This window comes from Eufriesea mexicana, unplaced genomic scaffold, assembly GCF_001483705.2.
Source record: "Eufriesea mexicana isolate 0111107269 unplaced genomic scaffold, ASM148370v2 scaffold4786, whole genome shotgun sequence".
Classification (NCBI taxonomy): domain Eukaryota; kingdom Metazoa; phylum Arthropoda; class Insecta; order Hymenoptera; family Apidae; genus Eufriesea; species Eufriesea mexicana.
Genome location: NW_016912807.1, coordinates 263,407 through 276,804, shown reverse-complemented (window position 1 = coordinate 276,804; position 13,398 = coordinate 263,407). Strand labels below are relative to the sequence as shown.

Sequence of the window (13,398 nt, the reverse complement as noted above, 5' to 3'; positions counted from 1 at the left end):
TATTAATTCTTATAATCAAGATTATAATTTGATATTAATATCTTTGTATATGTATAAAATGTAAAGAACATTTTTTTTAATATAAATATTTGATTGTTTAGTAAGTAATATAATTTAATATGTAAAATATGTAAATTTAAATTAAAAATTTTAAACATTTATACCATTATATAATGATAAATACATAAATAATAAGAAAAAACAAAAGCTTTTTACTGTAACTCATAATCATGATTATGAGTTTTAGATATGCAAAAATATTTCTACATACACAAGTTCAAAAATGTTATGTACTTGAAATATAGTAAAATTTCGTTAGTATGAGAATTTTATTATAACAATGTTAATATTTACATAAGATATTTAATGCAAAATATTTAGAATATCTTTTAATTGTTAAAATGATAAAATTAATTATAATTGTTTGCAATCATATCTGATACAATGTTCTTTTATGACGAAAAAAAATTATACAATGCATAACTAATTTTGAAATATTAGATTGGGACATCTTGTAGATATGTTTATTAATTTTAACATATTACATATATCTGATAAATTTTCTATAACAATTGGAAAATGTTCGTATGTTCATACATTCAAATCTTCGCGCCATTTTTAAAACTGATGTTAACCATTTTCAAGTTCCGGTTGTCAAAAAAGCAGCAGCTGTTTCACCGTATCGATGTGATCATCAGTGATTACTGCAGTGTTCTCGAAAAAACAGCAATTCACGAAATTACGTGGTAATTTACTCGCGGTATATGGAAAATCATTAATTACCATTGGTAAGCGAATATATTACCTATTCTAACTTTAAACGAAGCTCGTATAGGTGAAAGCGAACAAAGTACCACATTGCAGTGAAGTTGTATCGATTTTCTACTTTACTCTAGCTATCATTTGACTCACATTAAAGTACGTATCTTCTGTTGTTACTAATTTTATTAAATTCAGAATATTTAACATATTCTATTTTTCTGCTTATAAAATTTCTTTGCTCTGTTTTATTGTTGTACATTGCAAACTAAACACATGTATAATTAATCAAGTAAATTTTTTCTTTTTCTTCAAATTATTTATGATTATTGTATCTATATATGTTATAGATTATTAATTCAATTTAGTATATGTATAATGTTTAACATATTAAATTGTTATGTGGTAATTTAGTGTTCACAATGGAAAAATCTAGTTATATTTATATTTGACAGTTATATATTTAGACCATAATATATTACTTTAACTTTTGCAGAATATTATATCTTTCCATTATTTGCTAATTCATCTTTCACTTATTTTAGAAAATATTTTATTAAGTTAGATAAATTTTATAAATTAGATAAAAAGATAAAACAATAAACTTAATTAGGGATATATGTAAATAATATGCACTTAATTCTTTTTAAGTTGCTGTTTTCTTGAAAGTATTTATCTCATAATGATGTGCATTATATTTTAAAATATTTCTAAAAAGTATTTTTATATTAGTTATTATAATACGCGAAATAAAAAAAAAAAAAAGAACGTTTATATGGTATTATAATTCATATAATAGAGTTTTAATTTATTTTAGCAGAACTACATATTCTTATAACTTATAAATATCTGTAGTATATATATTTATTTTTCGCATTGTGTATTGTTTTCATAGCATAATACTATATTTATTTAACCATTAAATAAATTAAATTATAGATAGAACATATTCTTTATTTTACATGAACTATTTTCAACATATACTTAAACTCGATAGCTATTTTCTTGGTGCAAGAGCGATATTATATTTGAAAATCGGCATAATGAATCAGTGGTTCTCAAACCACAGGAATATTGTTTGCATCGTAATAATTGAATAATTGATTCTAACTAATATTAGTTAAAGTATATAATTAATTATTACATCGATTAAATGTTATATTATATACAATTTTTTATCAAAAGATAAGTATTATAACATAAAATACATATTCCCGCGCCTGGAGTTTGCAGCTTTGTAATCGAAGCTTCCTATTGGTGCTTTTCCTTGTCGACGACATTTTACCCCCACTTCAAGTCCAACGCTGCTCTGAAACTCCGCGACTGCTCGTTTCTCACTCAGTAGCTGAGTACTCGGAGTAGTCGGAGAGAACATAGTTTCGTGAGTTTTACTTTCGATTCTACCGGTTTTTACACTTTTATAAAAAAAGTGTCAGTGATAGTTCTGAAATTTTTAATTCGCGATTTCTTCTTAAATCAGCCAATTATAAATTATTACCAGCGGCGGAAACACCCAGAAGACAACTTTATTGACGAGTTACGGTTAGTAATAATAGCTAGACACTGCATAGTCTTCCTTTTTCCAATCTTGTATTACGACGACAGTGATACGGGAACATTTTCCTGTTAATCGTGAGGATTGTTATTTTTTTATCTTTATAGATATATATCATTTAGACTCGAATTCTGCGTGAATTGGATTACAGCTACTGATTTCTTTTTCACCACACGCGAATGTAGAGATTCGTTTAGAAACGTGATGACTTTAAATCAATGCCAATGCCACGGTTCGTATCTGTCACGTACACGAGAATATTTCAAATACTTTTCCTTATACAAAGAGGAAACGAGAAGCCGGGCATACTTCGTTAAACATTTGCTCGGTATTAAAGGCTGATTCGATTTTATCGTAAAATTATTAGCTTTCGAATCAGATGCGTTTGACATTTAACGTGCACCATGCAGGGGTCTATCTTTGTGTTGTTCCTAGCTTTTCGAGAAGCGTAAAAACAAATTCGACCGAGAGTGAGTTTAATTTAATTAAGTGTACGTTTATTTAAACATACGTATTATGTATTCGATCGTAATCTTTGAAGTTATTCCAACGGTGAGATAACATCGCGTTAACCGTCTCGAACCGGCTACTTTATTTATTGATTTCTTAATGTTATACGTATGCGCGGTCTATCTAATGCGTACACGAAACTTTGTAAATACTTATTTTCATCGTTTATCAATTAGAAACTGGATATTGTTGGAGGTGACGAGCATTCTCGATTATAGAGTAATCTCTTGATGCTTTTTCTACCGGCGTTAACAGCTGAGCGTCATTGATGAAAAACACCCGACTGTATATGTATATGATAAGAGGGTGCTGGCGCGCGCACGCACATATGTACGCATGAGTTGGCGCGTGTGTGCGCGGACAAGTGTGCGAGAGAGCATGCATGACGTCAGAATATTTGTATTTTATTCTTGTTCTTCGACGGAGGATGAACTGCGTAATTGCAGTGACGCAAGTATGAGTCGCGAGAATGCATAAAAATATCAATTTTCTCACCTCCTCTATACGAGTCACGACTTTTTATTTATCATCGCGTAATTTTCGATTAAAATTCAGCAACGTCACGTACCATTTTGTAAATCGAATTTCGAACGTTGCTTACAGGGATGCTGTAAAGTATGTCGAATGGTATTCAAAAATAGCTCATTCAGGGTTCGAATAATTTCATCGAATTTTAACATTGGGAAAAATGTTTCGCACGTTTGTAGAGGTATTTCAATTCTTTCACGGCGCCTATCGATTCGTTAGCACCGCGATTAACTCATTTGTTTCCTCATAAGCATTAGCCGCTCGATACTGCAAAGTTTCTTATCAACTTGGCCAACGTTTGTATTAAATAATGAATATGATTCGAATGCGAGGAGTGTGAGACCTCGAGCCAGTCTAAATAGGAAAACGTACGTCATAATATTCGAGTAACACGTAGCTCGTTTGTGTACCTGCGAGCGTGTGGATCGTGACATGTCCGCGTCATCTTGCCGGCATCCAACACGTTGCGCTGCGCGATCGCTTCATAAGACGGATTTGCATGTGTATCCATGCCCCCACGTGATCGCGAGATTGTTATTACGATTCCCTTCTCAACCTGCGTTTTTCACGGTCAAAAACGGCATCAGCTTCGCACACACCTTGCAGAATCTAGGATTACGACATGAGTCGCAACGAATCGCAACTACCAGGCAAAGAGTTTACGGTATTGTCTCGTCATCTATCGACACGGGTCGCGTGGTCAGCGATTTGAAAGAATTTCGAATTATCGCGGTTCTCGTTAAAAGGATTCAGCAATATTTGGATAATTACCGAGGATTAAGATAGTTGAGGATTTAATACGAGTCGCCTGTAGAAGGGTCTGATTGGTACCGGTGTTTGAATGCACGTAGTTCGAGAGAAGGAAGATTTGGTCGGAGGTCGGTATTGATTCCTAAACACGATTTCCTCCGAATGCTCTTCATTTTTGCTTTATCGAACACCAATATCTGTTTGTTTGCGATTGAGAGGGTATACAAGCGGTGTCCTCCAGGTCTGACTAGTCGCCCGTGATCTTGGCGAGGTGCACCGTGACCAGGAGAAGCGACACGATACCTTTCGCCCTGGAAACGAGCCAACTTCGTCTCGAGGGCAAGGACAGGCTCAGTCAATTGATCACGCCATAACTTGGGTTGTACAAAATCAACGTCCATGGAGGCCACTGTAATTTCGTCGCTTTATTATCCCTGGCGTGAACTAGTTTCCCTAAGGATCGTGTTATGCACATGCCCTTTCGTAGTCTCTTTTCGCTCGTCACTGGTATCCACAGTTCATCCGTCACAGGGGTAGCTTATCCGGCAGCAATTAAATTTACAAGTGCCAATTACCGGGCTCTCCCTGTTAGTTGTCTTAATGCATTAACAAGGTATTCCGTGCGCTACGAACCGTGAGCGAGTCTTCGCTGAGAATAGGAGTCTCCGCGATTCTCAGGGATAGACCGCGATCTGCTGGTCTGAACGGCAGCTTTGGACCGATTGTTCAAGGGAGCCTTAGTTTGCAACCTCGATATCTAAGTGGAACATCCTCGAAGAATTACATCTTCCTGCATGTATCGTCTAGTTGGCTGTCGCAACTTGGCTGACAAAAGTTCCCCGTCATTCGCATGACGCAAGTTCCTCCATGGGCTATAGGGAGCACTATTTACGATAACGCGGAAATCTCCCAGGAGGCTGTCGAAAGCATGGTATAAAAAAGCAGCTTATTTATCGAGGCGCATCGAGGCGGATGCATCGGTGTGTGCAAGCTTTCGCGGTGTTCCTTGGAGCAACCTACATACGTCGTCAGAGATCCCAGCTGATCGGTTCTCGTGCTGCTCCCAGGAAGAAGTGGTGGGTGGTCGTCCAGACGATACGTGTGTGCGTGTATACGCGAAGAGAGTTAGGAAAGGGGTTGGTTATAGAAGGGTTGGTGAGACAGGAAGCACGAAGCACGGCGAGAAGGCGCGGTCGTGTGCGTCTGCGCGCGATTCGGTCGGTGGGTCGGTCGGTCGGTCGGTCGGTCGGTCGTCGGGTATTGATTTTCGTAGGAACACCGCCACACACGTAGCTCCGCCACGTAAACGCGTATACATGCACCCACGACGACCGACTGGCAGGCAGCTTTTGCCAAATGTCTGCGTAAAATTTCGCAATCGCAGATTCTCCACACTCTGAATCGGCTCATTCCAGTGTTTCGCCACTGACAGACTTTCGCGCCTCGTTGTACTCTTCGTTGGTCGTATTACACCGACTACCGTTCATTAACGTACCCCGTGGCCCCTACTTTCGGAAGTACGCATTTATTCTGCTCTCCCGCGCTCTTTCAATACCCCGATGCGTATGTACGTCTGCTGGGTATTTGCTTTTCTCGGTCGAGCAGGTATACGGAACGGGGACCAAAGCGATTGTAGATAGTTCGATGTATACTTGTCTGAATTTCGTCGTCGATCCCTTTAGACCGTTGCTTAGATTTCATTGAGGCGAGCCGGTGGTAGCATTTGGGCGGTCGTCATTCATGCTTCACTCGAGTCGCCAGAGCACAGAGGAGCAGTGGGAGAATGGTCGTCTAACCTAGCGTTTACCTTTAATGTTGCAGAACATACGAGTTCCCAAATAAGGAGCTGCGTGGGGTACAGAGCGACCGAAGAGGAAGTGCCATTATAGAAGAGAGCTAATCGTCAGGCACCCGACAAGATGCCTGCCCCAACATCAGCACCGGGTCCGGTGGAGGGCGGACCACCTCGCACCGAATTGCAGGAATTACAGCTGAAGGCCGATCAAGTTACAGATGAGGTGTGTATATCGACTTGATGCCAGGATTTATTCTGTAGGAAGTCCATCGTGTCAGGTATCAAAGAGATTTCGCGGAGTTGCACATCAAAGAGTATTTTTGTTTATGACTTGACAGGATGATGAATTGGGATGATATATTTCTTCGTTTGAGATATATAACACCGCGAGTGTCGTTTGAAGTATTTAGAACTTCTATATCCGCGTTTTGGAAGCTTGATAAAATAATTAGGATTTATTTGCGCACGTGTATCGCTTAATCCATGTGATTTCTTTTGTTTCAGTCCCTGGAAAGTACGAGGCGTATGCTGGCACTATGCGAGGAGGTGAGTTTGTCTCATCCCTATGAAACTATTCTCTTCTATTTACGCATTAACCTTCATCCTCGATCATCCTCGGTACTAATCCTCGATCCTCGTTACTATAGCGATTTATTCCCGGAGTTCTTACTCCCAGATTTTCTCTCATGGAATATAGAAGTCTAATTGCCGTTGGTAAAATCGTTGCGTGTTATATTGCGGCAAAGATGGGCGTCATGGTCAATCCTCGGGTGAACGTGACGGCGTGCAGTTGAAGGAACAAAGTCAAAAAAAAAAAGAAAAAAAAGAAAAAAAGAAAAGAAAAAGGAAAAATAAAAGGATGAAAATGCGCTGGAGAGAGGTGGGCAAAATACTATTTCGGTCAGTCCTGAAACTGTGAAATTGGACATGTATATGTGTGCGTGTATATATAAATATATATGCATGTACATATACGAGGGAGAATGGAGTGACGTTTCGTGCAATTTACAACGAAGTACAACGAAGATATTTCGTTCGTGTTGGAGGACCTTGAAATAGTATTTGCCTCAGCTCTGGCGCTAGAAGCATTCTTCGTTCCTATGATACTTATATGCATTTTAAACAGTATGTAGACAGCGGTAGTAAATAATAGCCATATTCGGGATATTGTGGCCTTGTAGCGCGGATTCTTTTGCGACGGAAGCAAAAAAGAGATTATCCTCTTAAAGAAAAAAGGGGAGAAAATGCTTTCGCACCGGTGCCAAGCAATTTATATATTATTCGTTCCCATTGGGATCGCCGCGAATGTACTCGGAAGAATTGTAAGACGACGCATCGACGCGGTCCGAGACGGTAATCCGTAGCACGAATGCACGCGGTAACGGCGATGTCATGTTCTTGCACCCGTTTCGTGTCAACCTTGACATGTTTCATCGCGCGTAAATCGTCGTTCTTTTACATATTTTTTTTTTTTTTTTAAACCACGATCGAAGAGAAAATATCCGATCGATATGCATCGTTGCAAAAGCAAACGGAACGCGTGCGTTCGTGCGCGTGTTTCGTGTATTCTGTCTACGTTCTTCAGCTCCGCATTTTTCTTCCCATGCATAATTATTCGTTGTCTATGCTCGTATCTTGGATATCTATTCTCGATATATGTATGTACGTCTCTATAAGTGTGTGCGGAACTATTACTGTGTACATCCGATGTCTTCATTCTTTTCCCGTTTAACTTGTTACTAATTGTCGAAGGAGCAGATGCAATCGATACCTGATAACCCCGAGCGGGGGTGTACCCCCTCCTTACGCGGAAGAATCCATTTTCTCGATCGTTTTACATTTCGAAATACTCCTTTGCATCACGGGGAATGTTAAACGTATTCACGGTTCAGTAGAAAAGATCACACGCGAAGGGGTTAAAGGGTCGTTGCATCGCTCCATTCCAGTTTCTTTTGCTACTTATCTGTGGCTGCACTAATTAGCACGTGTCGCATTTCGAGCACTGGAGACGTCAACAACTATTTGGTGTACGTACATACTTCACACGCGGGATGCCATTAAAATTAAAAGAAATCTGCCCATACGTATAGATATATATATATGTACGAAATTGCTGTCGATGTCAGTCAAGTTGTTCGAGCTGTTCGAGCTTCAGGCTCTTGAGAGGCTTCGAATGTACGAACCCGGACGGCGGGGGCAGTTGCCGCAAATTTATTGTAAAAGCAATTAGGAAAAACAGGAAAAAATTAGAGAAAAATGCAAAAAAAAAAAAAATAACTCTTAATGCTACCAGTGGTGGAGGATATTTTTTTTCAGCAACGGTGAATTCCAGCACATGCACAGGGTCTTTTGGAAAGGACGCTATGGAAAACAGAGAACGCTTTTGACGCGATGCGAAATTAGAAGGAATGAAGGAGCATCGATGATTGCGCGGTACCATTTAACAATCCCATTGTACCGTACGCGTTACGGTAGATGGCGTATTTCAACCCTTTTATACAACCTTACGTTGCGTGGAACATTTTTGATAATCACGGTCATAGCGATTAAGACAGAGGGTAATAGGGCTTTTTATGTCTCCTTTTTCTTGCGTCTACTCTTTCTCTTTTCTTATTCTTCCCGTTCCTCTTCCCTGTATTTTCGTTTCTCTTTGTTTTCGATTCTTCTCGATCTGTCTCTTACTCTCTTGTTTTTAATAACATTTCGACGGGAACGAACAAACTTCTTTGCACCGATTTTTCGCGAAAATCGAGGAAATTCAAAAAAACGGTCGAGAAGAATGCGTTCGTTTAACGTTCAGAACACGAAGATATCGGAAGAAATAACGATCCTCTTGTATGTACGTGCACAATCCTCTTTCAGTTGCTTCCGTCTCCTTCTTCCCTTTTTCTGTTTCTCTTCGTTTCTATCTCCATGCAACCTGTGTGCAAACGCGCAACGTTTTCTCTCCCACTGTGTATCACACGTTCAAGAAACTATCGATTCGACGATCGGTGTCGAGCAGATGGAATATTTTTTCTCACCAACCTGATATTTTTTTACCGAAATACAAAGAGATATTTTCTCCTCGTTTGCGTATGTGGCACCCTTGTACGTTTTCTTGCTGTATCGTGATTTTTTTTAAAGAATCGGCTGAGATATCGAAGGAAAGTATTGCTGCGGAAAGCAAAAGCAAGCCGATCGTCGAATCGGGAAGAAAGGGCTCGCCCCGACTGGAGCGTTGGAAGCCTCTAGGGAACGCCATGATTTTCTCTCCCTATAGTTTGTCAAGCAATTGTCTATTAGAGGCTGGCCGAGACAGGTAAATGACTATAACAACAGCTCTGATCTCGACGAAAGAAAGAAGGATCGTTACTCGATTTTAAAATTGCGAATCGAGAAAAGAGCGCGCATACCGGCAACTTCTGTCGCTGCTACCAGTGTATAATCCGTGTTGCTGGCTGAACCGGGCATTTATCGATATTGTCCGTGTTGCTGGCTGTGTATGTATGTGTTCTCACGTGTGCGGTGTGTGCCCACGTGTATGTTCGCTTGCTTAAAATTCGACAATTACACTCGCTTGCTCGATCGCCCGCCTGCCTGCCATCGCAAATTTCCTCACAAGCAAAATTTACACCGTGGCGACGAGTCGGTATTCTTCGTCAGAGCTGCAATCGATCATGCCCCCGTTGGTTTTTCCAGTACTCGAACGATTAATCGAGACAAGAGCGACTTTGACTTGGTAGATTCGCGTCTGGGACAAATTCGTTGCCGCCGGTGTACTTTTTACCTTACATAGGAGAACTTTGTTGCCTACTCGCTTGCAGAGTTTTCGAAGCAAACTTTAATCCACGCGATCGATAATTCCGATCGCGTATACGCGGATACACGTATGAAACGTTGCACGGGATAGTTTGTTAAAATGTACGTGGAAAAGGGGAACATCGATCAGATCATTCTCGCGATTTCGATGAAGAATATCGCGCGACTTCGCGAACTTTGCCGCCTATCTGCTTTGGCTGTCTGGCTGCCTGTGTGTGTTTGCCTGTCCTCCGCGAGAACACTCTTCATTTTCTCTCCGTCTATCTCTTTCAATGCATCGTGCTGTCACTTTTCTGGTTTTGGTATCATTCTATCGATACTTCGTGATCTCTCTTCCGCACAATCACAATCACAATCACAATCACAATCACAATCACATTCAGTCACCACTCACAGAGACACAGCTCGTATACGAGGGATTCACACGCGAATAGTGAGGTAGCTGGTCCGCGATAGAAATTTTCCATTCGTTCGATCGATTTCGATCGTTTCCAGAGACAAGCTGCGTCGCTGTTCGCCAGGAGTCACCGATGCCATGTCAATCTCTATGCCATCCCCTTGTTCTCCTCGTTTCTTTCTTTTCTTTCTTTGGTTTGCTTTCAGCCGCGGATTCAGTCGCGATTCTCGCCGATCGTTCTCGTCTTGTCTGTCGTTTGTTTCGCGTAGAAAAGATGCCGTTCCACCACCACCACCACCACCACGACTACCACCACGACTACCACCACGACTACTACCACGAGCACCACCGTCAACCACTATCATACGACCGATCGAACTCCTCCACTCTCGTTACTCTCTCTTTATATGCACCTATGATATTCGACAGAGTATTTACCCGAGAAAAGAGCGTAACGACGATGGCTTTCGGGATAGTCACGAATAAAACGTTGCGAGGCTAAATGAATATCCGGTAAATACTCGAACTAAGACTTGAAATTCAACGGCTCGCTCTATCTCGTTTTGATTTCCTTCTCTTTTTCTGGAACTTCATGCACATTTCCTACGTGGATGAATGCACACGCTTCTCTTTCAAGCTGAACGAGGAAAGGAGCAAAGAACTTCTTTTGTTTCCGTTCTCGTGACCGACTAAACAAAAGCGGTCCAGAGAAGCTCACCCTTAATTAGTTCCGCGGGCTACAGTCAAGCATTAATGGATGATAATTTTATAGCACGCTTCCCTTGCAGTCTCGAGTCTATTTCATTCTTTCTTTTTTTCTCTCCACATATATATATATATATTTTTCTCCTTTTTTTCTCTCGTTTAATATTTCTTTGGAAGTTTGGTTTCTCTATCTCCCGCGATTCGTTTGAATCAGAGCTCGTTTGTTTGGCTGGAACGGAGGGAACACAGGAATGAGCTCGCCGGGGTTGTAGAGATTCCGAGCTCTCTGGCCAACAGTCTCGCTTCGAATTGCAAGGGAAAAAGATAAGTATCGTTTGTTAAAAACGACGATTACGACAACGTTTCCTCCCTCGTTGGGTTTACCCAGTCGAAAAGCTCGTATCCTTTTCTTTGCTCTCTCTCATCTTCTCTCTTTCACTTTATCTCTCTCTTCTCTCTCTCTCTCTCTCTCTCTCTCTCTCTCTTTCTTTCACATTTGGTCATTCGCCGCTCTCTTCATGCTCTCCTTTCCGTCCCTCTCCACTTTTCTCTGTGTGTGTGTGTTCTACTTTGCATTTATTTAAGTATCTCTCGTCCGTTTGAGTCCCGAGATTTCTCGCTTCCGGACACAAGGGAAATGCTTCCAAGAATCGACCTATCATATCTTTTTTTCATTCTCTCAATGATAGTCGACTCTTGCTTCTGAAAATAAAATTGAGGAAAAAAGAAAGAAACAATTTCCTATTCTCGCGACTCAAAGCGTGTACGAGAACTTTTCGTTTCTGTCTTGCGCATTTTCGATTTACTTTATTTCTCCACAAAAAAAGAAAAAAGAAAAAAGAAAAGAAAAAAGGAAACCTATATATATCGTGTATCGTTCTGTATTCTGCGGTACTTTCTTTACATACACTATATATATATATATATATAATATATTGTGGATTTCCTTTTCATTCGTGGATATCCGGACTCTTCGAGTAGTATCTTCTCTATTTCTCTGACTCTCTTTTTTTCTCTCTTTTTCTATTTCTCTCTTTTTCTTTCTCTCGACCTCTCTTCTCCGCAAGGATTCTCTTTTCTTCCTTCCATTCGGTGAACGGAAGAAGAAGGGAGGACAGGTGAGCGGTTCTTTTTGACTCGTCACGCGCTACCGAGACAGAACAAAATGAGTACATACAAACATTAAAAGAAAGTAACGTAATAATAATAACAATACAGAGAAAAGAATCAAAAGTCTGTGAGAGCCTTCACGCTTGTAACGAAATCTCGATTAGCCAGAAGGAAGATCTGACAAGTAAATATCTATGTAAATAAATAAATAAACCTACAACAACGGCGACGACAGTTACAGAGCAACAGGAACAACAACAACTACAACAACAACAACATCGTCATGATCGATAACAACATCAAGAACAACAACAGCAACAACAAGCGACAAGCCTAATCTAGAGATCGAGAAATATACTCATTCGAGCCGAAAACGATAAATAATAATGCCAATCACGTTTCTCCGTATATCGTCAGTCCGTAAACGTTACGTTGCGTGTTCCACCTGTCTGCCCACCTGTGTCTGTATCACAGGCAGGATAATATATATATAAACACGTGTATATATATATTATTGCAATCGCCTACGTCGTGAGCGCGTCAAAGGCTTTAACGATCCACAGAAACCGAAAGAAAAAAACAAAAAAAAAAAACAAAAAAAAAATGCGTCGAATCTAGACCCATCGAGAACAAAAAACAAACAGACAAAAAAAAAAAGAACCAACGAAAACTATCAAATAATCGAGTTTACTCTTCCCCGTTGGTGTCGCGCGTATACTAGCCCGATGATCCGGTCACGATATTATCCAGTACCGTTTTGCGAAAAGATATACCTTAACTTGCTTTGCCCACTTCTCTCCACCGACTTCCGTTACACCCTCCGTTTCTACCTACCGTAATACTATATACTACTAATATACTACTAATATTACTATACTATATACTTACTACTAAAAAAAAACAACTCTCTAACACTGGTGGTGGTTGTCTGTGTTGTGCTGCCTCTGTCTGTCGTAGAGCAAGGAGGCTGGCATCCGTACTCTGGTCGCACTCGATGACCAGGGAGGTGAGTGAATCGCTTTTTAGCCATATAAGTAAACAACAAGAAGGAACCTCGGCTTTTTCTCACAGATTACATACAATTGTGTCTCGTACCATACCTAACCCAGCACAAAGGAACCCTCTTCTCCTTCCGGGCTCCCTCGTTCGGTCCCGTGGCAAGATCTCACTGCTCGCACGGAAGATCACGGGGGGAAACACCGATTTCGCGTTGTTGCTCCATCGCGGATTTCCACCCTTGTTGTTCCGATCGGTCGCGTTCCCGCCACGTTTTCCCCCCTCTCTTCTCTCTTTCGTTTCTCTTCCATTTCCCAAATTTTCGTCGTGCAACGTGCTCGAGGAAGAACCCCGCCTCCCGTACTTTTCCGACTCCGACTCTGAAAATCGATAGACACTTCGCTACCGGCCGCTTATCTCGAGAACACTCGCGACCTCCTGACCTTTTTCTCGCAGAGAGAGATTCGTTAACATGTCGCTACGCGTACCCCC

General features: G+C 40.5%; 1 protein-coding gene across 6 annotated transcripts in view; it reads left to right on the top strand.

Annotated features, from left to right (window-relative positions):
* Positions 1-650: 650 nt before the first annotated feature.
* Snap25 (Synaptosomal-associated protein 25kDa) overlaps positions 651-13,398 on the top strand; it is a 27,235-nt gene continuing 14,487 nt past the window's right edge. For 2 of the 6 annotated variants that reach the window (XM_017905891.1, XM_017905888.1), the window contains exons 1-3: positions 2,113-2,301; positions 5,924-6,120; positions 6,402-6,443. In XM_017905891.1, coding sequence (XP_017761380.1) covers positions 6,022-6,120; positions 6,402-6,443 — 141 coding nt within the window. In that variant the 5' untranslated portion in view covers positions 2,113-2,301; positions 5,924-6,021. Of the gene's footprint in view, positions 789-900; positions 919-2,081; positions 2,302-5,923; positions 6,121-6,401; positions 6,444-12,867; positions 12,917-13,398 lie in introns of those variants that run through there. The other 4 variants (XM_017905889.1, XM_017905890.1, XM_017905892.1 and 1 more) reach the window with 4 other exon arrangements.